At 63.3% G+C, this 23585-nt stretch overlaps 2 protein-coding genes across 2 annotated transcripts; both read right to left on the bottom strand.

The window, feature by feature from the left end:
• Positions 1–1836: 1836 nt before the first annotated feature.
• EXOC3L4 (exocyst complex component 3 like 4) lies at positions 1837–13141 on the bottom strand (the record flags this gene model as incomplete). Its single annotated transcript, XM_079700582.1, has 12 exons — positions 13012–13141; positions 10084–10505; positions 8612–9263; positions 7564–7675; positions 7226–7348; positions 6758–6858; positions 6477–6557; positions 5237–5351; positions 4548–4667; positions 4311–4463; positions 3496–3617; positions 1837–2029 (listed from the first exon to the last, which is right to left on the bottom strand). Exons 2-12 carry the CDS (start codon positions 10487–10489, stop codon positions 1837–1839), a joined length of 2178 nt encoding a protein of 725 aa, XP_079556708.1. The 5' UTR covers positions 10490–10505; positions 13012–13141.
• Positions 13142–19974: 6833 nt separating this feature from the next.
• LBHD2 (LBH domain containing 2) lies at positions 19975–22907 on the bottom strand (the record flags this gene model as incomplete). The annotated part of the gene is given in 4 exon segments (XM_079699217.1): positions 19975–20073; positions 21131–21252; positions 21255–21285; positions 22839–22907. Coding segments are annotated over 4 exon segments (321 nt in total).
• Positions 22908–23585: the final 678 nt, after the last annotated feature.

The raw sequence follows: 23585 nt of genomic DNA, 5'->3' as shown, positions 1-23585 counted from the left end.
GGGGCCAGAGCCTGGCTTTACGGCAGGCTCTTAACTTCACTCTCCCCGGCCTGGGAGGCACAGACAGAACCCCTATTTCACAGCTGGAAAAACTGAGGCACAGAGAGGTGAAGAAACTTGCCTACAGTCTCCTGGCTGGAAAGTGGTAGAGCTGAATCCCCTCCCACCTCTGCAGCCTGGCTTAGAAACCCAGCCCCAGGATCCTCAGCCTGCAGCCAAGGGGCTCAGGCAAGGTCAGGCCTGTCAGGGTCAGGGTGAGGGCCAGGGGCTGCAGGAGGGGGCCTCCTTGAGGGGCCTGGGGCCTGGGACTCAAATGTGGGGTGGGGTGGCAGGGGCTCCCGGGGGAGAACCTGGCCAGGACCAAACCAGATCAAGGCTTCCTATACCCTCACCCCCACCCACCCCCAGCCTGAGACTCTCACCCAGACCACTGCCGGCCCCTGGGCTTACATGTGGGGTCAGACTGACCTGTCAATCACCTGCCCCTCCCTAGGGAGAGAGGTGCCCCTCCGATACCTTCCCTCTCCCTGGCTGTGAGGATCCCAGGCCACCCGTGCTGGGGCCTGTTGTGAAGCAGTGCCAACCTCCATCCTCCGCTGGCCTCAGTTTCCCCACTGACACAAGGACCGCTTGTCAGCGTCAGCACTCACACACCCCGGCCCCGCGCCTGTTCCGGAGCCTGGGAGCCCCATCCTCTCGGCTTCCTCCTTCCTGCCCTGCTCATCCCACCCCCACTGGATTCCCCACTTGGGAAGATCTGGACACTCCCTCGGCCCCCGGCCTGCCCCACCCCTGGCCAGGTGCCCCCATGGCACAGGCTGCCGCTGGCACCTGTTCCTGCTCCCCCTGGGATCCCGAAAGGGGACTGGAGGGAAAGGCACCTATCGCTGCCTCCGGCCGCATCCTGTCAGTCTCCCCATCTCAGAGCTCAGCCTTCCTGGCAAGCCCGAGGTTATGGATACAAATGGGTTCCACAGCAGCCCCAACTGCAGGCTGGAGCCCAATTTCAGCGCCAACTTTTTGTGAGAGGAGAATGAGGGGCGTGCGCAGGGGCGCAGTGGGGTGATCTCCTTGCAGCGCCACGTCCAGAGCCGAGACCTGCAGGGGCAACCCCTCGTACACCCACTCCAGGTTGACACTCGCCCTGCAGCAGCCCACAACTCTCACTGCTGGGAAGTCCCTCTCACAACTAACCCAAACACCTCAAGCTGCAGAACGAGGCTTGGCCTCTTCTTGTCTCCCAGGGCCCAGGCCTGCTTAGAACCGGACAGAGCAGCGCTCGCCCTGCTGGGCAAAGCTCACTAGGCACACGGCACTGGGGGCCCGGGGTCAGAGCCTGTCTTGCTCTGCAGCCACAGGGGTGGGCCTTCCCAGTTCTAGACCTGCCTCAGTCTCCCCATTGGTACAGTGAGCAGGAAACAGCCATCACCAAATGGAGTCACCACAGAACCTCCGGCTGGACCCTGGGTGCGTGGGAACCCAGACCTCCTGCCTGAAGTCAACTTGGCCTGCCTCTCCTGAGGGAGACACCATTTTAATTCATGTTTATTTTAAAAATAAATACTCTGTTCTTCACTTTCAGACCGGGGTGGCGCTGGACAGTTAGGCAGGGAGGCCTTCCTGCGCGGGCAGCACTGATGGGAACTTCTGACGCTCCCGAACCCTCCCCCGCAAATGCCGGAAATGCCTCTCTCATGGCTGTTCCTTCTGGTCACCAGCCACGCGTGGCTGGGGATGGAAATTCCATGACCACGGGCTCCTGACTTGGGGCTCAGTGCCTGTGGGAAGGTGGCCAACCCTCCACCTGGGGTCGGCCCCCTCTCAGGCCCAGGAGCACTAGATGCAGGTGATTAACACATCCACGGAGGTGGGCACCTCGATCTCCTCGAAGAGCACGTGGCTCGCAGCAGCGCCGGGGCCCCCTGCCTTGGCCGCGGCCCTCAGCAGGTCCTGGGCATGCGTCAGGAGGTGCTGGTTCCGACGGTGGCCCAGTCGGCGCAGCGCTAGGATGGCCAGCACGTGGTCCCGCCTGCAGAGACACGCGGACCCTCACTGCAGACCCAGCAGCTTCAGTGACACCCCAGACCCCGAGGTGAGGAGAACCCTGGGGGCTTGGGCTGGAAGTACGAGTGCACCCAGCCTTCCTGGAGCCTGGTCTCAGAGAGACTGAGAATGAGCGAGGAGCGGCAGTGCTCCTGGAAGGGGTGGCTGGGCCTTGAAGGGTGCGAGGCCACGTGGAGCCGGGAGGGCAGGCCCCTGTGGCCTATGCAGAGGTTCAAGAAACCTAGTGGAGGGCTTCCCTGGTGGCGCAGTGGTTGAGAGTCCGCCTGCCGATGCAGGGGACACGGGTTCGTGCCCCGGTCTGGGAAGATCCCACATGCCGCGGAGCGGCTGGGCCCGTGAGCCATGGCCGCTGGGCCTGTGCGTCCGGAGCCTGTGCTCCGCAACGGGAGAGGCCACAACAGTGAGAGGCCCACGTAACGCAAAAAAAAAAAAAAAAAAAAAGAAACCTAGTGGATTGAAGGATGCAGCAATGCCGCCACACAGGGGCGGGGCTGGAGGAGCCGCTGGCCTCAGAAAGGAGTCAGGGCCTCCTGCTTCCAGCCCTGCGTAGGGAGCCACAGCCAGGCAGCACGCAGAGAGGCAGCATGGGGGTGGGAGGCCTGCGCCCAGTGGCGTCAGGAGCTCCCCCTCCCCTCCCGAGCACCCCAAGAAGCTCGAAGCACCGCCCCACAAGCTAGGGAGGGCAGGCCAGCCCAGGGCAGGAAAACCGGGAGGGGCCAGAAGGGGAACTTCGGGCGCTTGGAGGGGAGGGGTGGTCACTGCGGGCTGGGGGGCTGGAATTCTCCCCGGGGGGTCGGGGTGCAGGGCAAGGCGGTGGGTCCGGAAGGAGCTAGGCCAGGGGTTTTCTGCAGTCTCCCCACCCTGGAATCTCCAAGGCCATGGAAAGATTCGGGCTGGGATTTCCCTGGGTACCATGACTCACCACCCCCCCCAAAACACACACCCGGGGATCAAAGCCTCCTTCCTCCTGGCCAGGTCTGGGGCTTCCGAAAAGGGCCTTCTCCCAGGGGTGGGGGCCGCGGCCTCCCCTCAGCCTCCCGGGGGAGGGACGTGTCCCCACCGTCAGACGCGGGAGGAGGGTCTCCCACTCCCTTCAGACTCCAGGGGTGGGGACGTGTCTCCCCATCTCACCACAGGACTGAATGAGGATGGCGAGAAGAGACCACGAGGGAAGGCAGCCCCGATGCCACGAGGCCCCCCCACAGCCTGAAGGCCGGGGGCCCGCAGCTCCTGCACCTGCACCTGCGCACTCAGGCCGGCGCTAGTCCGAGCCCCGCCCGGGAGGCGCCCCTCCCCCCCCCGCCCCGAACCAGCTCGCGTCGCCCTCAGGTTCGTCGCCCGCCCAGCTGCAGCCGCAGGGACACTTCTGCAGGCACGAGTCCCCTGACCCCGGGGCCCCGCGGCGCCCGTCAGAATCTCGTGGGGACGGACCTGATGTCGGGGTAGCTCCGGATGAGTGTCTCCAGGTGCCCGCGGATGTCGTCTTTGTAAGTCTCGCCCAGTATGTCCGCCACGCACGGGATAGCTCGGCCCAACCAAGTGGCCTCAGAGCCCTACGGACACAGGGAGACGCCTGCGGGGCGGGCCACTGCCCCCTCCCCGGAACCCCCTTGCCGCCCCCGCCTGCAGCCCCTCCATTAGAGCCCCGTAGAGCCCTCCTGAAGCCACCACTGCCGTCCCACGGGGTCGCCTCCTGCATCGCGGAAGGGGACGCGGGCCTCGGCACCGTGGACTCAGTCGCAGCTCAATAGTCATCTTCCCTCCCCCACGATAGAGCGCGGAGGTGTCTTCCAGAATCTGCTCAGATGGGTAAACCGAGGCCCCGCGGGCAAGTCCTGCCTGGAGTCGTACAGCGGGTGGGGGACCAGCAGCCCAGATGAGGGGTGTACGTGTAGGGAGGAGGTGCCTGAGCTCGAACTGCTCGGGGTCAGGGGCGCAGGAGCGGTCTCCCATAGTCCCCGCCCATCAGACGGGGCTGCGACCTCAGCCCTTCCCCACACACCCCACAAAACTGCATGCAAATGAATGCAAACGTATGCAAAGTGTCGTCCCCACCAGGCCCGCTCGGCGGGGGTGGGGTGGGGGTGGGGGGGAGAGTGCGCAGAATCACTTCCGCCGAAGCCTGCCCCGCGGGGGCTCTTAACAGGGGCGAGTGAAAATGAGAATGGGGGGCGCTAGTGGAGGGTCCCCACGCTGGAGGCCCCCCGAGGAGGCCAGCACTCCGGGCAGCCAGACAGTGCTCCTACCAAGCCCTGGAAGGTGCTGCCAATGGCCTGGGCGTCCAGGCCCATCTTCTGGGAGCCACTCACACGCTCCACACCCCGGAACCGCTCGCGGGGCCTCAGCGCCTGCGCCAGGTACTCGCGGACCACGTAACGGTGCACCTCCTGCAGAGTCTCCTGGGCGGCCAAAGCGGGGGTCTGGGTCAGGGTCAACGGCAGGGGCCCTGGGCATGCCCCCACCACAGCTCGGCCCCCCCGTACCTGCGCCCGGGGCGGGACCACGTGCTCGAGGTGGCCGGCGAATGCCACCACCTTGTCCAGGAGGGGCTGCAGCACGTCCTGTGTCAGCCAGGCTTTGGTGCACAGGACCTTGAAGAGTGGCTGGGGGCAGAGGGGGTCAGGAGTCTTCTAGCCAGGTGTCCTCCCCATCCACTAGACCCTCCCCTGGGAGCCCCGTGCATGGCTCCTGACAGGGGTGTTTCAGGCCAAGGGACAATCTGTCAACAGGAAGAAATTCTGGGGAGCTATCTGACCCCCTTCTCTATGGTACCTTGGTGACATCCCCTCTCCTGCCACAAATTATGTCACTAGGCCTTTCCCAGGGACTGCCTCCTCCAGGCCCGGAGCCTCAGTAGGCAGAGTTTGAGTTTGAGTTTGAGCCTCTAGCCAGGCCTTGCTTGGGGAGTCCTGGGGGGGCCTTGAGGGGCCGGATGAGGAGCAGTTCCTTGGACACACCCTCTCTGAGATGTGGAGAATGAAGAAGGTAGTTGTTTCCCAACTGTTCCTGCTCAGCTGGGAACTTGTCTGGGTCCCCTGCCCGCCCCCCGACACACCACCCCAGCACTGCCCCCACGGTAAATGAATGCCGTGACTTGGGCGCCCAGGCTCCAGGACACATGGGGCACCTGCTGGGCATGGAAAGTGGGGAGAGAAGGGCCCATCCCCCTCACCTGCACATCACCCTGCAAGCCCTGGAGCAGCCGCTTCTGAAAGGCGCAGGTGGCAGCCACCAGGGGCTTCTCCAGCTCTTCAAGGCTTCCTGGGAACCTGGCCAGAAGATGAGTTCTGGGGAGGGGCCAGGACAGGGGGCAAAGTGAGCAAGGGGGAGCAGGCTGGGGTCAAGGCCTGGCACGCAGCCATGAAGGCTGGTGCCACACCAACTCCATTCACTTAGACTATAATGTGAAGGGCCCCCCCCCTGGGGCTGCACAGTGTAGTAGCCCTGGGAGCAGAGTCCAGTGAGGGGACAGCACTATGCCCAGATCATAGAGGGGCAGGGCAGGGGAGTGGTGGTGGTCCCACAGCACGGCAGAGCTCCCCTGTGGCAGCACCGAGCCGAACCTGCACCCCTCTCGTGGCAGAACAGGGCAACGCAGCCGTTCCTGCCACAGGGGCCCCTCTTTAGAGCCTCATAACTGCCTCTCCAAATATTATAATGTCCCCATTTCACTGTTGAGTAAACCGAGGGCCAGGCTCTGCCCGGTCCCCAGCCCAGGGACACAGAAAGGCAGGCTAAACTTCCATCAGGGGCTTGGCCAGAGGCTGCCTACCAAGGAACAGAGAATGTTCCCTGGGGCTGAACCCCAGGGTCCCCCGTGCCCAGGGCCAGTCTGGCACAGATTAGGGACAAGAGAGTATTATAGAAGCAGTGCCTCAGTGTGGTCAGGCTTTGGGTTCACACAGACCTTGTTCCCGTCCCAGATCCAGCATGTACTGTCTGTGTGACCGTGGACAAGTGGCATTTCCTTTCTGAGCCGCCACATTCCCATCTGTACATGGGGACCCCACCCTTGCGCTGCAGCAGCTGATGCATCTTAAGTGGGGGGACACTAATGCTTGGCACAGAAGGGGGACATCCAGTGCCAGCCCACGGGGGGCCTCTGCCTTCTGGGGGTAGATAAACCCAGGCCCCAGCACGAGCAAAGCCCTGGGGGGAGTGTCAGGGAGGGCTTCTTGGCCTCTGCTCGGCCTTGAAACTCCCCGCATCCCTTCCAGGGCCTCAGCTCTGCGATGCCGAGAGAGGACCCCGCAGCGGGGACGGAGGCCGAGAGGCGGGCTTTCCCTGGAAGCCTCCTGGGAAGGCCGCCTGAGGCCGCCGCGGTAGCCTTCAGGGTCCCGGTTCCCTCCGTTTGCGCGCCCCCTGCCGGCCGTGCTCGGCACCGCCCCTGCGGAGGAGCGAGAGAAACCCACCTGAAATCCTCGCAGGCATTGATGTTGGCGCACAGGTTAGGCTCGCTCACGGCCCCCGACTCCAGGAAAGCCTTTTCAAACCTGGGGGAGAGGTACGCAGAGGTCTTGGAGCCTCTTTCTGGCTTCTATGACCTCGTGTCCGCCCTCCCTCGGGTCTTATGATGAGGCTTGTCCGGGGATCTCGGACACTGAGCAAACAGGATGGGCCCTCCCCAGGGACGACCACCGTCCACACCCTGGCCACTCCACCCACCACACCCCAGCCCAAGATGCGCCCCTACCTGGGCAGGAAGAGGCCAAAGGCCTGCGCGCAGATCCGCAAGGTGGTGGCCTCCAGCTCCGCGGAGATGGCGCCAGCTGCCTTCACGTGCTCTGCCACGAGCTGAGAGCGATGCCACGCGCTGAAGGCGCATCTGAGCCCTCAGTCCCGATGCCCCCAGTCCCCCACCTCGTGGCCCCGTGATGTCTCCAGCCTGCCCTGCTCTTCCTCGCAGTCTCGCCTGCAACCTCCAGCGGCCCCAACCTCGAGCTCAGCCCTCCCAACTCCCCACACCCACGGGGCCACCTGCTAAGCTGGGAGTTGTGGCCTGGCGCTCCCAGCTTGGCCAGGCGACCCGAGGGCCTCTGATCCGGCCCCACATGGGGCCTCAAGCTCCCGTCTAACAGGGAGAGGTGGTTATGACTATTTTACAGCTCTGGGTGTCTCTACCGCCTGAGGCCCAAACACATGTCCCTCCTTCTGGGCGCACCATGTGTACGTCGATGGACAGTGGCGTATGGTAGTGGCCCTGCAGCACGTCGGGGGCCTCGGCAGCCACCCAGCGACTCTGTTCTACCTGCAGGATGCCATCGAAGCAGCTCGCGATCTTGGTCTGTGCGGGGTAAGGAAGGGGCGGTGATGTGACCCTCCCAGGGAGGAGGTCCCCTACCTCCCGAGCCCCAAGCCCCATCGCCCGCCCTTGGAGACAACAGCCACCCTGCTGGTGCACAGGCCCACGCCTGAGGGCACGGAGCCTCCCTGCAGGGGGCGGCGGCCACACTCAACCTGGACCCCGCCCCCTCCGGCCTGGCCCCTCATGGCCCTTACCTCCAGGAAGCTGGTGTAGTCACTCTCGAGTCGGGCCCACACATCGGGTGCCAGGAGCGGGGGCAGTGGCTCCACAGGCAGAGCCAGGTCTTGGGAGCCCAGGAAATCAGGACTGGAAGGCAGGGTGGAGCCTGAAGTTCTGAGCAGAACTCTGATGGGGCAGCGGCTGCCCCTGCTCCCCTCTGGATAGGCTCAAAGCCTAACGCCATCACCGTGAGGGCCCCGAATCTGGGCTGTTCACATAGTCAGCCCCCCACCACGCCCTCCAGGTTTCCATGCCAGACACCCCTCCCCGCAGCTTCTGACTGCAGGATTTCCTGGCACCCTAAGCAATCAGCTGTGCGTGCACAGAATGCATAAAGATGGCCGTCCAGATGGACCTTGATCAGGTTGCCTCGGGTGTGACCACTATCCTCACGGTCAGGGTACACCCAAGACTGAACTCTAAACGCCCCCAGGACCACGCAGCTCAGGGACCAGCCACTATCCTGTCCACACTAGGGAGGCCCAGACAGGGGCGGGTACTTGTCTGAGGCCACAGGACTTTGGCGCCCTCCCCCGGCTTGCCTGTCTGCCTGTGGGGCTGGGGAGCGCTCAGCGGGAGAGGTGATCCACCCCCTCACGTTCTGCAGAGCCCTGAACCCAGGGGTCCATCCGAAGCAAGAGTGGGGCTGAAAGCCACCTCACGCCAAGCGCTGTGAGCCCACGGTTGTGTCTTTCCTGGAGGGTGCCCTTTGCTAATTCACTAAGAGGCACCCTGTGGACTAGCTTGTGCCTAACTGGGCTCCCTGCCTCATAAGCAACCCCCGCCCCCCACCCGGATGCTTTCCAGCTTCAGGAACTGGCGGATGGATGGCCCCTCTCCCCTCTCGGGAGAGCACCATGGTCTAGAGTGGGAAGGAGAGAATGTCGAAGGCTCCCGGATCGGACGCCCAAGAAAAGGGGAAGAAAGGTGCCCTGTGCTCTTTGGAGCAGGTTCCTGAAGGCCTCTCGTGTGGTCAGTTCCAGCCCCTCCTTGCCCCTCATGGCGTCCTGGCTGGGGCCTCACCTGCTGTAGACATTGGAGGCCCAGTCCAGCAGGATGTAGAGCTGCTCGCAGCCACGGGCGTCGTGCGCCAGCTCCTGGAGGCGCTGGGCCACTGCGCCGTGGAAGGCGCGCAGGTAGGCCTCCCACGCGGGATAGCCGGCGGCCGCGTAAGCCGGGTGCACCTCCAGCTGCACCTTCTGCAGGTCGCGGCGAACCAAGCGGCCGAGCTCGGCCAGAAGCTGGGCCAAGCCGGAGGCGCCCTCGGCTGCCCCCGGGGCCTCCCCCGCGCTCACCTGCTGCACGCGCTCCCGCGCGCTCTGGCGCACCGCGTCCTCCCAGTGCTGGCGCCAGTGGCGCGGCGTGCGCAGAAAATCGCCGTCCGCAGGGGGCTCTGGGTGGGTCTCCTCTTCCGCGCGCACCACGTGGGCCAGCTCCGTGAGCAAGGCCGCGTCCACGCCGTCCGGGCCCAGGGTCTCGAGCACGATGGCGCCGATCTCCGCAGCCAGCCCGTCGTAGTGCAGGCACACGTCCATGGCGCGCCGCGCGAAGCCCGTGGGGTCCTGCTCGAAGGTGCGCGAGGCTTTCTCGGCCACTAGCCGAGTCTCGAGTTGCCGCAGCTGCTCGAAGGCCGCCAGCAGTTTCCGCTCCGTGATGAGGTCGGCCACAGATTTGTCTTTTGCGAGGTCAGGTGAGAAGAGGGGTAATGAGGGGGATGCCCCAGCCAGGCCTGTCGCCCCGATCCCACACATCCGGAGCCGGGCTGCTGGGCCCCAGAGCTGCATCTGAAGGCCTGCTCCGGGAGCGACAGCCCCAGGTGCCCTGTGTCCTTTGGAATCACCTTTGAAGAGGCGGAACCCCAGGCCCCAAACCTGGCTCAAAACAGCAACTGGGATCAGTCCCTGCCTTCCCACTCCCAGCTCTACAGAACTGGACCTGGTGGCTTCCAGTACAGTCCTGACTGCAGGTCCAGTGGGGTCAGAGCTCAGGGTGGGCATGCCCAGGCTCCTGCCCCAGTGGCCAACTTCCGCACTTCTTGCTGTTCCCTGCTCTGGGCCAGCCTCCAGCCCCTGGGAGCGCTCTACCTCCACCTACATTCCCTCTTCAGGGCCCTTCTCCAACGTGTCCTCTCCTGGGCAGCCCCCTGACCTCTCCTCTGCCCCATGGCTCACAGGCACCCTCTGGGACGCTGTGATCTGAGAGGGCCAGTGCCTTCTCTACCACTCTGGTTTGGCCAGGAGCCAGGCTGTGGAAGCCTGTGGAGTTCTGGGGTCCTGCAGATCTGGGTTCACGTCCCGTTTTTCCACTTCGCAGCTGTGAGACTTGAGGTAAGTCACTTAACCTCTCTGAGCCTCACTTTTCTCAGCTGCCCTTGTTCAAATGTTGGAAGAATTTAACGTGAGATTGTGCAGGGGCAGAGGTTTGGGGGAGGAGAGCCTGTCAGGGAGCCTGGGCCCCACTGCCCCTCCCCTGCTTAGTGGTGAGGAAGCCCTCACCTTCTAGTTCCGCAGGCCCCGCCTCAGTGGACGACTGCGGGCTGACACTGTCCGTGGCCCTTGAGGGCACCTCCCGGCCGTCGGCCACCCCTGGCCCAGTGGTAGCCAGGGTCTGGTCAGCAGCCGGGCCATCGTCCAGAGCACGCCGTAAAGACCGAAACAAGAGGCGAGCGCTGCGCCTGAGCAGGCCGGGGTCCTCCTGGGGGGCGCAGCCCGAGGCCCGCTGGCTTGCCTTTGAGAAGGCCCGCCGAAAGGTGCCCAGGCCAGGCCTCAAGCCCTCTCGATGGGCGCTGGATGCATCCTCGCTGCTTGCCCTCCGAGTGCCCTGAGCTGGGATCTGGGGTACCACAGGCTCCCTGGGGCTGTGCAGCTCCGGCCCAGAGGCCACTGTCTGAGGCGATGGCATCTTGGCAGCAGCAGAGCTGGGGGCGAAAAGGAGGCTCAGGAAGCCCTGGGGGGTGCCCAGCCCCTAGGAGCAGACACAGAAACCCATGAGAGCCCTGTGGGGTGTGCTGGGGCCCAGTGGTTTAGTCAGGGAAGCTTTCCCCAGGAGGTGACCTCAGGGCTGTCAAAAAGGAAATGTCACCAGGCAGCTCCCATGGCCAGAGCCGTCTTTGTGCCAGGCTGCAGCCACTTCTGCAGACACAGACAGCTGCTTCCATCAGGAAACCTTCCCTGACACCATCTTCCAAGAAGGTCTTCCCCAGGTACCCACCTCACCGGCTTTGCCAGGCCAGACCCTCCCATCGGAGCTCGAGAGGGAACTGAACGCGCGGGTTCTGGGGCACAGCCTGACCCGCAGCCCACAGTCCCCGGGGCTGGGCCCAGAAACCACGTCCAGGACTTCCTGGACCTTAGGTCCTGAGGCTAAAATGCCCACCCCCTCCACAAGCCACTCACCACTCCCCCATCCTTCAGCTCACCCCCATTCAGCCATCAGGCCTAACTGCTTCTGCTCAAAGCGGAGCTCAGGGACCCCCATGGGAGGCCATGCCTTTTCCCTGCGTGTCTCAGAACTGGAGGGAGGTGGGGTCAGGCCGGAGGGGGCTGGCCCAAGCCACCGGGGGGCTTATCGGGGCCTTGCAGCCTGCAGGGAAGGCTGTGGGAGGGGCCGTGCTTCTATATTTAACCAGGGGCGGGAGGTTCCCAAGCTGTTTCTCACCCATTGCATCTCCTCCCCACCACCCAGAGAGGTATGCTCTGGCCCCTCCCCGACAGAGGGTGGGGAGGGAGTCCCCAGGGCATGGGGGTGCAGAACAGGGGCTGCCCCTGACCCACCCCGAGCTCGGGGCCCTCACCACCCAGGCTCTCCCAGGCTCCGCCCACACCCCACCCCCTTTCCGCCCAGCCTGGCTGTGTTTGACTTTCTGCCTTTAGGTTAAGCTAGGGGTGGAAGAAAGGAGAGAAACTTCTTGGCTTGCTGGAACCTCCCACCCACCCCATTGTGTTAAGAGGGGTTGGAGATGGTGGGGGGCCAGCAAGGTCTCACTTTAGCCTTGAAGAAACTGGGGCCCAAAGAAGGGCAGGACCTGCTGAAGTCACTGACCAACCAGAGGCTGAGACCCCCACCATGGGGACAAAGGCCAGGCTGGAGCCAGCACCTGACTCTTGGGTGGTAGTGGGCAGGAATGGCCTCTCCCCAGGCCTCAGTTTGACACCAGGATGGGCAGGACCCAGACCCCTATCCACCCCCTCATGCCCGCCAGCGAGATGTCTGTGCGGGCGTCAGACATGCAGGGGGTCCGCTGAGGCCTACCTTCCTCTCCCAGAGGCCACTGAGCTGCTGGAAGGAGGCCCCACTGAGGGAGAGGCAGGCTCAGGTGATTAACGGGGGCCTTATCAGCCCCACCCTGGCCACAGGTCATTGTCCTCCCCTGGTGCCCGGACTCGGGGACCCTGCCCGCAGACCAGCCCAACGGCAGGGAGCATTGTCACAGGAGCCGGCCATCCCCTCCACCCACTGCTCCACCCCCACCCCCAGTGTCCCCCAGTGCCCAGCAGGGGCAGGTGTGGTGATGAAGAAAGCCATTCCAGCTGTGCCCAGCCTGCCGTGCTCCAGGCTCTGTCTCCAGGGAGTGTGGGGGAAGGACAAGCTGGCCTACCTTGGTTGGGCAGAGATCACACTTAGTAAGCACCCACTGCGTGCTCAGCCCAATGCCCGGCACACGTCAGATCCCCATGACAACAAAGTGGCAGGGTGTCGTTCACCGCATTTCATACATGAGGAAACAGGCTCAGAGAGGGACAGGGTCTTGCCTTAAGCCACACAGCTCCCGGTGGGGAGCCTGGGCCAGCCCAGGTCTGTCAAGGACCCTGGGAGCAGAGGCTGGACTCCTGTGTCTCCCGGCATCAGCAAGCCCTGCTGCCTGAGGAGCCCTTTCTCCTGGCAGAGGTTCGGAAGGTGGGGTCAGCTCCAGATGCCCGGAGCGGCGTCGGACTTGAAGTTCTCCCAGGAAGCCTAGAGGCAAATTCTGGGGGAGGAGGGACAGCTGGCGGCTGGGTCTCATGGGAGGTTACAGAGGCAGAGACTTGGAGCCCACCTACCCTGCTCAACCACCCTCGTCCCAAGTCAGAGCTGCACTGAAGGCCCCTCGAGGCCCCCAGCGGGTCACTCTGCCCGCTGCTCCCTGAACCCCGCTTCTGCAGCTTCCCAAGTCATTCTTGACCTTCACAAGGCACAAGTCAACCCGGTCACTCTCCTGCTTTAAACCCTTCCGTGGCTCTCCGCAGCCCTCAGGCCAAGCCTGAGCCCCACAGCCTGGCATCCGAAGCCCCCCGTCCTGGGCCGAACTTTCTGCAGCCTCACTGCTGGGCCTCCATGACCTGCACCCATCCAGCCTCACCGGCTGCCTCTTGCCTGTCCAGCCTCCCACCTTCTGCTCAGGCTGCTGCTTCTCCCAGCCTCCCCCTCTGCTCCCCGAATCTGACCCGGTCTTCAGAGCCTCGGGTGCAGCTGCCTCCACCTCCGAGGAGTCCTTGGGCTGTGCTGTAGCACCCGTCTGCTCATCAGGCCCTCGGACTGTCCCTGTGGTGGTGGGGCCTCCTCACTGGCCTGGGGACCTCTGTTCTTGTACCCCCTCCCCATCACCCCAGAGCCAGCCTGGAGGAGGAGTGAACCATCAATGTAAGGGTCACCCCCTGCCTGGGCTGGCCTGGCCAGGCGTCACGCTGGTGTCTTCTGGGCTGCAGACTCCTTGCTGACTCTACCTTGGCCCCTGCCCCGTGTCTGCCTCCCCACCCATGGGGCCTCTCTCTGGCTCTCTTTCTCTCTGTCCCATTGCCCTGAGTGTTCAGAGACCCTGGCCCCTGTGCCTGGGACTCGGTGCTGGATGAGCTTCAAGGCCCAGGAGGCCCAGGCCTAGCCTGAGCCCTGGGCCCCATGTTCTCCAGGTCAGGCCAAGGCACCCACTGCAGGGCCAGTGGCAGGGGCAAGAATGTCACCCAGAAGACATGGTCACTGGAAGCTCCCATCTGGGGCCACCCTATCTGTGACCAAGAAGTCAAGTCTGGGCTTCCCCCACCACTTGCTATCCCCAGCCCCAGCTTCCACCCCCTTTTCCTAGGCCTGTCCTCCTATAGCATCTCCTCCCAGGTATCCCGTGGTGCCCTTCCCACTCCCAGCCTCTCCACCTACCCTAGGCCTGGACCGTCACCCCATCCTCCAAAGCTCCAAAGTAGCCACCTCGGGCAGAGGACTGTGTCTCCCTCATACCTCCCACCTGCCACCCCCCATCACCTGATCACAGGTCCTAACTGTACCCCTTCCTAGACCCCTTGGAACCCATCTCGTCAGAGCAATGGAGGGTCTTGCCAAAACATAAACCTCCCTTAAAACCCTTCCTTGCAAGGTAAGGTTCTTCTCCTGAAATAAGGAAGAAGACAAGCATGTGTTCTCACACTATTCAGCATTTGCCTAGAAGAACTAGCGAAGGCAATAAGGCAAGAAAATGAATCAGAAGTATAAATATTGGGAAGGACCTGATAAAAAATGTCATTATTTGTAGGTGATATGATCATCTGCTTAGAAATAGCTTTCCTATACTCCAGAAAAGCCTATTTTTAAAAGGCACTTAAAAGGCTTCCCTTTTTGATAGCAACAAAACATAACCCCTCTCCCCACCCTGGGCTGCCATCACCCTCGGGAGAAGCACAGGCTCCTTAGCTGGGCGTTCAAGACCCGTCCTAAGTGGCCCCTCCAGTTTCATCTACTCACTCACCCACTCTGATCACTCGGATGCACTCACCTCTCCTCCACACCTTTGTACAGACTGTTCCCTCTGCCAACTGTGACCTCACCCCCGCCTTCTCCAGCTGCTGACTCCTTCAAGGCTCAGCACATGTGGCTCCTCCCCCAAGAAGCCTTCTCCAACCAGCTGAGCCCCAGACCATGGTCAGCGCCTCCTGCTCTGGGCCTGGTTCCTGCCCTGGGCACACCTTCTCCCAAGGCTCGGGACACTTACAGGGTTTGGGGCATCTGCCTCTTGACCAGGAACCCCCCCGGGGCAGAGAGTGGGCCTGACCCAGCCTCCAGTCAGGGCTGGTACATGGCAGGTGCCCAAGGAAAACAGATAAGCAATTTCATGTAGGCGCATCAGCCCATAGGTGTGCCGCTACTTTGTGCATACGGGTTTTGCACAACTATGTGTTAACCTGAGTGTGTCTCCCGGTACGTGTGTGCCTCTGTTCCAGAATGTGTGCCTCAGAGTGTCTGTGAGTAGTTCTGTTCGTGAGTCCATGTAGGTCTACATGTCTGCATGTTCATGTCTGTATGCTTTCTATCTCTGGGTGTTGTGTGTGCATGTGTGCATGCGTGTATCACTGTGATTGGAGCTGGCATTCTGGCCTGGGCTCTGAGCCGGGGCGCTCAGCCTGGAAGGCCACTAGCAGAGCCAGCATTGTCCTCAGCCCCTTGAGTCCCCGCCTACTCCCCAGAGCACCCCGGTGGCCCTCCGGCCCCACCTGCACAGACATACCTGCCGGGTGAGTAGACACTGGGCCCCAAACAGAGCAGGGCTGCCAGGAGAAGCCGGCCGAGCTGGGGCCTCAGAGCGGGGCCTAGGCGCTGGGGCCTCTGGAGCAGCCAGAGCGAGTGACCAACAGCTGGGACTCCCCAGCTACCGCCAAACTGGCCACGGCCCCCGGCCACCCCCCCAGCCCCACCCTCCACCACAGCCCCATGCTTTCACTTGTAGAAATGCTCCCACCCCCTTCCCACTCCAGAGGCAATCACTCCAACCTTTGACTCCTGGCAGTGCAGGGCTCAGGCTCAGGCCAGGGGCCGTGGAGGGGAGGGACGAGGAAGCAGCACTCCGGAGGCCGTGGAGGGGGTGGACACTGCTGGGGAGGGCTGGTCAGACTGAGGCCAGAGGCAGCGGGCTCCAGCTGGCTGGAAGGGGGTACCCAGCCCACAGTGGCCAAGCCCAGAAGGACCCCTCCCTCCAGGGCAGAGTCGCCAGCGCCAGCCCTGTGCCCTGCCTGGCGCTGAGAGCCCCGAGGGCAGAAATGGGGGGGAGACAGCGACAGCAAAGGGAACATTGTAGGCCACCTGCCAGGAGCTGGAAGAAGGAGAGGGGCCCTCGAGGACAGATAGGATTGTGCTCAGGGACAGGAGGGATAGCAGGGGTCAGCCCATGAGGGAAGGTGAGGAGGTGGGCCTGAGCCGGATCGGCCAGGAGCACAGGTCCCACTCCTCCAAGGTGGCTCCAGCTAAAGACATTTTGTGTGGAGGGTCACTGAGGAGAGGCTGGCCCGACACCTTCCTCGGGGGATTCCGCTGCTGGCGTCCTAGGGAAAAAAACTTAGGGAAAATCCAGAGAGGACAGATCCAGGCCTGTTCACTCGGGTTGGAGCCCCAGGGGCGCGGGGCAGAGCAGGGGAGGTGCTCTGGGCAGCTTCTGAAGAGAGCAGACACAAGCCCCTGAGCCGCCCCGCGGCTGCCGGCACGCAGTACCATGGGCTGGGGGCCTTAAACAGCAGACATTTATTTTCTCACAGTTCTGGAGGCTGCAAGGTCCCAGATCAAGGTGTTGACAGGGCTGGTTTCTCCTGAGGCTTCTCTCTGTGGCTTGTGGACGGCCGTCTTCTCCCTGTCCCTGTGTCTTCACGTGGTCAGCCCTCTGCGGGTCTGTGTCCTAATGCCCCCCCCTTATAAGGCCATGTTGGATTAGGACCCACCAAGATGGGCTCACTTTAACTCAGTCACTCTCTACAAAGACCCACCTCCAAATACAGTCACATTCTGAGGTACGGGGAGCTAAGACTTCAACATAAACACTTTTTGCGGACAAAATCCAGCCCATAACAGATTGGAAGGCAGCTGAGATGCTGCAGTACCTTGCTGACATCTGCACATGGACCAAGTTGTACCTGGAGATGCCAGCACCTCCTCCAGGAAGCCCTCTAGTTTTCTCTTGAGTCATTAGCTCCCAGAGCCCTGGGTTCCCCTCTGTGAAGTGGGGCCGTAAGAGTCCCAGCTCAAGCCTATGAGGCACCCCGCTGGTTGGGTGGGCCTTCCCCGCCCCCCCCCCCCCGGCTCAGGCCAGCCTGCCCAGTGGCCTCCTGTCCCATGTGTCTCCAACTGTCAGAGACTAAGAGATGACAGGGGCAAGCACAACTCAAGAGACAGAAGGGGAGGGGGGTCCTCGAGGCGACCACCCAGGGCTCTTCGGTGGAAGTCCTGGGGCCCCGTGGGGTAGCTGGTCTCCACCCATATTGCACTGGGACACCTACTCAGAAAGGCATAGGGACCTGCTCACGGCCACACATTTGGCAAGGAAGAGGCTAGGCTTGCAGCCGAGATCTCTGCCTCTGAGGACTGGGTCTTCCCATGGGGCAGGGCCCTGGTGGACTCTGGGGGCTCCTTGGTCCGCCCCTCCTGTTCTCCAGGCCATGGGGCACATGTGAGTGCTGGGACCTTCCAATGTAGGTCACCTCCACTCATAAGACAGGTCCCTAAAAAAGTTGGTGGTGCCCAGGCCTAGAGGGTTGCCCCCAGACCTCTTCCCAACTCCCAGCTGCACCGCACCCCTGCCCAAACCCATGCCCACTTTTCAGCATGAGGCTGTGCTGTTTCTTTTACTTTATTTCCATGTTGTTTTCCCCCAACTTTCTCAGTAAAATCCCTTTGGAAAAGTCCCAGCCTTGTCTCAGAGGAGCCTTGGGCACAGGGCCGGTCTGGCCCGGGTCAGGAGAAGGCCGAACAGAGGGGGCAGTTGGGAAGCGGTGGCACAGCTGGGGAGCCCAAGAAGAGAACAATTCCTCTGCCCCATGTTGGGCTGCACAGCCCTGGGAGAGGCATTTCTGACTCAGCCTCAGGTTATTCCTCCATAAAATGGGGTTGTTGTTGGGATCCAGTGGTCTCACCTCAGCAGAGGACCTGGCACCCAGGGCAGGAAGGGAGGGAGAAGGACCACACCACCAGATGCTTGCCTGTCCTAGGAGTTCCTGGGGAGCCAGGCTACTACACGCTGAATGTAGAGGCCCAAAGCGGCAAATTCCACTTACACTGCCGCCGGGTCCAGGGCAGAGACCAGCCTGAGAACAGGACACCAAGGCTCCAGCCTCTGCCCCTAACCGGCTGTGGGCCTGGGCAGGGGTTAGTGTCTGTCTCTGAGCCTCAATCTCTCCGAGGCCGATGTTGCAAAGTTTAGGTTGGCCAGCTCCTGCGTGCTGGGGGCGGGGCCTCAGGGGGCGGGGCGAGGTTGTCGGTGGGCGGAGCATATGTGTCTGGCACCGCCCCCTGCAGTTACACGCAAGCTCGCGGGTCAGTCGCTGTGTGCGTGGTCTCAGCCTACTGGTCTTTTTTTTGAGGGGGTGGTTCGCGGGCCCCTCACCGCTGTGGCCTCTCCCGTTGCAGAGCACAGGCTCCGGACGCACAGGCTCAGCGGCCATGGCTCACGGGCCCAGCCGCTCCGCGGCATGTGGGATCCTCCCAGACCGGGGTACGAACCCGTGTCCCTTGCACCGGCAGGCGGACTCTCAACCACTGCGCCACCAGGGAAGCCCACAGCCTGCTGGTCTTTAAGGGCCGAGGCCCTGCGTTGTGCGGGACAGCAGACCCACAGGGTGAAGATCACCCCCACTGGGCTGCCTCCCCGGGCCTGACACCGCACTATTCCCCAGCTCACGGGGCACGACGGGGACCCGGGACCTCCAGTTACGGGTCGCCTCCACCCAAGACCTGCCCTGTTAGGCGGTGAGCTCCAGAGCGGCGCTGTGGGCACCGCCAGGGCTTAGGTCTCAGGCGCACCTGGGATTCTGTCCCAGCCGGGTCTTTGTCAGCTGTGGGACCTTGAGAAAGTCGCGTTTAAATGGCTGCAACACTCTGCCTGGGAGGGGCGAGGATGAAATCTCAGTAAATGGCACCGTCGTCCCGCCCCTCCCCTGCATTCCACACCAGGAACCCGGAAATGACTCCTGCTTGCTCAGGCCCTCGACCGAATCCCTTGTGTCAGCAAGTCCTGGCAAGGCTTCCTGTGAAGTGTCTGCCCCCTGCCCCCTTGTGGAGCCGACAGGAAGGGCCTGTGGAGGAAGAGGGGCAAGACCTTGAACGACAGCCCAACCCCCTCCTAAGAGGAGCCATCCTGGGCCTGTGTACTGGCCACAGGTTTAAAATTAAAGCAGGCTGCCAGGCAAACTTCTGCACTTCGCCTCCCACCTCTCCTGCATTTGGGGGGTGGGCTATTTTTAGAAAGAAGGCGGGTAGGAGAACGTGCCTTATTCATCCTGGAGGTTAGCAAGGCCTCCAGGAAAGAACAGAGGGGCCTGTGTCTCCCACCTCCTCCTCCAGGCTCACCAAGACCTCACGCTACCACCCACCTGGGCCTGTGGATTTGTTGAGCTAACATTTATGCAGGGCTCCCCCTTGCCAGGCCCTGAGCTTCCTCAGGCCTGGGTCAGCCTGGCTGAGAGCAGGGGGCCAGGTTGAGATGATGGGAGGGAGGGTGGCACACCTGGGGAGTGGGTCCAGGCAGTGATCAGGTTTCTGCGCCCCAGGCCCACCCCAACCGGCCAGCAGAGCCAAGAAACGATGTCGCTGTACCCCATGGAGGGATAGGGCCCTCGCGTGGCTCAGAAGGAGGTGCCACCCAATCTCCCACATGGGCACTCTGGCTGGATCAGTGGCTTCCCAACTTCAGGGATCCCGTCATAGCCGTGGCCAGCACTAGCCTTGGGCACCTCACTTCACACCTCAGCTTCCTCATCCATACAATGGGATTACGCAAGGATTTCATAAGATTCAAGCTGGAATAGTGCACCCCACCCATGTACCATTCCTGTGCCCTACTGCACCCAGAGTAGGTAGGGGGTGACAGAAGAAGTCCTGCCTTGGGGTCCAGCCAGGGCTGGAGGCCCCAAGGAGGTGGGGAGGCCACATAGAGGAAGCTGGTTTTGCCTTGGACAGCCTCAGCTGAGGCCGAGCAGAGCAGAGGGCCCTAGGCAGGGTGCCAGAGAAGCAAACACGACAGTCCCGCCAGCCACCCTCACCCCCAGTGGAACACCCAGTGGTCACTCACTGGGCACTCTGGTCTGGTCAGCATGGGCTCTGAACAGAGGCCCTTGCCTGGAAGGCCACTGGCAGAACCAAAATTGTCCTTAGCTCCTCGAATCCCCACCAAGCGCGCCTCCTGACCACCAGGAAGAGCCTTTATTTCTGCTTCCAACCAGAGAACAAGGAGGGGTGTGATCCGGACCCTGGGCTGTGGACGGGAGAGGGCAGGGGCTTGCAGTGCTGGCGGAGCTGGTGAGGCCGGAGGTGGTAGCTCAGCTCTGCCTACTGGGCGCCCGGGCAGGCCCAGGCTGCTCTAAGCATCAGCCCAGCCGCTCTGGGGCTGAGGCCCTCTCAGCTGTCAGAGCCCAGGGATAGTGGAATCTGGCCATGTCCTTGTCCCATCACTGGGTGCAGGCGGACTGGTCCTCAGAGCTGGCACACTTGCTGCCAGTGTCATCTGGAACCTTCCCTGGTGCTCCCGGCAGACGCGGTGAGGGAGGCTGCAGAAACACAAGGGCCTCCGTGTTGGTGGGTGATGCACTTCCGACAGGTCTGCAAGGAGATGTGCGAGGGTGGGGCGGGCCCCAAGTTCCCCACAGGTGAAGGGGAGGAGGAGGTGCTGGGTGCGTGGTCCTGGGCGAGAGAGGGGGGATGAGGCCAGGCTCTGGGAGCAGCAGCACCTCCACCCCTGGCATGGCCACCAGAGATTGGGAGGAGGCCCAGGGACCTCCCCAGAGCCCACGTGTCACTGGTTACCCAAGGGGCGGACCCTGGACAGACCTGACGAGGCTGAGGGGAGTCTGGGGAGAGGTGGATGGTACGGCACCGACAGGCTCCTTCTGGGCCCCAGCTGCAAGGGGACTGCGGACCAGGGAGGGCTGCAGTGGGGGCGGGGAGCTGACCTCTGGGGAGGAGGAACCAGCAGGCAGGGTGTCAAGCAGCTCCAGCTGAGGCTGAATTCCCTGGGACAGACTCCCCAGGGGTCTCCAGGGGACAAAGCTGCCCAGGGCACAACTCACCCCTCATGCACCCTCCACAGAGGCCCTCCTGCCCAGCCTGCTGTTTCTCCTGCGCCACAGAGCTGGCTCCTGGCTGACCCCTCTCCTGCCCACATCCCCCTCCCAGAAGCTCCCCGGGCTCTGGCAGCCCCTCAGCCTTTAACCAGGGCGCCCATGCCAAGACAGGCACCTCCCACCAGGGCCCATCTCCCCGGCCTCGCACCCATACCCCTACCCCGCGCGGGCCCTGAGAGGCAACGCATGCCTGTCCCAAAGGTGATGAATCGTGAGGGGGAGGGGAGAGGGGGCGGGGCCGGGTGGCGAGGGGTGAGAGCAGACACACACCTGTGTGCCAGGCCAGGGGCCACCCAGCGGACGAGGGGACCTCGTGTGCCGATGGGAGGGGGACGGCGACAGGGAGAGGGGCAGACCAGGCAGCGCTTAAGCGCTGAGCAGAAGCTCACAGGGCAGGCAGACGGACGGGTGCGGGCAGGCTGGAGGGTGGGGGACCCGGCTCCTGACTCCTCTCGGGACCCCTACAGGCAGCCCCTCACTCAGCAGCAGCAGCCTGGCTCTGGGCGGACCCCCTCTGGGCGCCCTCCGGAGGCGAACGCAGCTCCCCGCTCGCCACGGCACCCCCCTCGCCGGGCTCCACCACGATTGAGGGCAGCCGCTGGCCCACCGAGGGCCCTTCTCCCGGGCACCCACCATGGCCTGCAGGGAGGGTGGGTGGGGGTCAAGGCAACGCCAGGCCTGGGCTCCCCACTCCCTGCCACGCCTGTCCTGCACTGTCCACTGGGAGAGTGGGGGGCCCATCCCTCCCAGTCTTCAGGGCCAGGAGAGCGCATGCGCATACATGCACATCCCCCAGAGGGTCCCGGCCCCTCCCCCATCCCGCCGCGGGAGCCGGGGCACTCAGCACCTGGGATTGCGGGCTCTCCCTGGGGCAACACAGGACCCACCTGGGCTCAGCCCTTAGGCCCATTTCACAAACGGCAGCCTGAGACCAGAAGGCCAGGGTCACACGGTGAGCGAGCTCAAGGCTTTTGTGCATCCCCGGCTGTCTCCGGTATCCTGCACAGCCCCTTCCTGGGGTCGGCCTCCTCCCCAGCTTGGAGGAGCTGGGAAGCTGTTGCCATGGCAACCTGAGTGACTTGCTCCGGGCTCATTGTTCAGTGCCCACAGGAGCCGCCATGCGGGGGCTGCCTCCTCAAGCTCTCCTGGTGCCCTCAGCATCTCCGCCTCCCATTCAAGGACTTCCAAGGTGGAGGCCCCAGCCACCAGTGCCGGCGCACAGGCCGCCGGCCCGGCGCCACAGCAGCCCTGACTTCCCTGCACCAACCCACCTGTGTCCGTGCCTTTGCCTGGGCTGGTCCCCTTCCTGGAGCTCCCCACGCCCCCCTTCTTTTACCCAGAAGGGGAGCTGCTTGGTGCGTGTCTGCCTTCCCCCAAAGGTGCGTGGAGGACAGGCAGGCACACAGCTGACCGGACTTTGTTAAATGGCCCTGAGTCCCCCCAGCAGAACCATCTGAACAGTGTTTAAATGCACTCTCTGGGTGGGGGCCCAGGAAACAGCATTTTAACAAAGTACCACAGGTGACCCTTAAGTGTGAAAACAGGTGTGACTAGGCTGGGACATCTGCGGAATCGGAGTGACAACAGACCAGGGACCCCAGCGTGGCCCGATGACTGGACCTCCTGCTGGCCTTGCCAGCCCAGGGGCTCCTTCCCCCTCTGGGAATCCCTCGCCCCCCATCCCACCCCGCCATTCTCCTTCCTGCCCTCCTCCAGGAAACCCTGCTGGTCCCCGCTCAGGGTCGCTCCTCTGCCCAGACAGTGGGGGAAGGTGATCCGGGCCCGTGGAGTTAGGTGTCCACCCTCCCCATCTGCCCCGCCAGGAGGGCAAGCCCAGGCTCCAGACTGGCCCTCATGCAGCTCTGGGCTGGTCCCCCCACTCTGGTCCCACTGCCCCCAACAATGAGAAGAGCCCAACGCCAGCACTCAGGATTTCAGGACGGCACCCCTTAGGCAGGGACCTCACTTTTCAGCTCCATCAATACCTCCCGGAAAAGTAGCGCTAAGGGCAGGGGACCCTGGCATGGCCTCGCCCAGCGGAGAGCAGACTGTCTTGGGCGCAAGGTCTGCTTTGAGGATCAGACCCCCGTAGAGGAGAACCGCTTCCTCCACCCAGATGGGTAAACTGAGGCACGCGCTGAGTCGCAGGCCAGGGCTCCCGGGTGGCAGACCACAGGGTCCCAACTGCATACCTTTCCTGCCAGGCCTCCAGCCTCCTCAGCTGGGCTCAGCTCTGGCATGGCGGGCTGGGGGGCACTCATGCTGCTGCCACTGTTGGGCTGCTCGGAGACAAGGAGCAGAAACGGGGTGTCTGCAGTGGGCCAGATGCTCGATCCCACACTCCTCCCGGAAGCTTCAGACGACTCCAGCCCACACCCGCCCCACCCCAGGCCCAGCACCCACAGCCCAGGCTGGACCTCTCTCACTGCTGCTCCCTGCCTGAGCCCACCCTCAGAGGGGGCGCTGAGGGACAGATCCCACACGGTATGCCCAGGCTGCGGTGGGGCGGTGGCAGGAGCGCTCAGTTCCTCCCTGAGCACAGACACCCTGCACACCCAAGGCGAAGGGAAACTGACCTCCTGCCTGCATGTGGCCATGCCCACTCAAGCCAGGCACAAGGGCAAGGGAGCCCCGCCAGAGACCACACAGCAGGGGCTCTGGGAAGAGAGGTCCTGCCAGGACTCGTGGGCACCAGCCTCAGACTCTCCACCTGCACTAGTCCAGAGGCAGAAATGGGGGCGGGCTCTGGCAGGCAGACACCTATTTGGGTGCTGGCTGGGGGGGACAGCAGGAGCCACGTGCAAGGGGCAGGAGTGCTGGGAGGGAGAGCACTGACCTGCAGGCTGGGATGCTGGTGATGCCCTGGGGCTGTGGGGAGGGGATCCTGTGCCCACCCAGCAAAACAGGATGGCTGCCTTTCTGGGAAACGAGGTTTCTTT

The sequence above is a fragment of the Hyperoodon ampullatus genome (assembly GCF_949752795.1).
Source record: "Hyperoodon ampullatus genome assembly, chromosome: 3".
NCBI lineage: Eukaryota > Metazoa > Chordata > Mammalia > Artiodactyla > Ziphiidae > Hyperoodon > Hyperoodon ampullatus.
The sequence above is the reverse complement of the archived record's forward strand: the minus strand, read 5'-3'. Positions and strand labels throughout refer to the sequence as shown.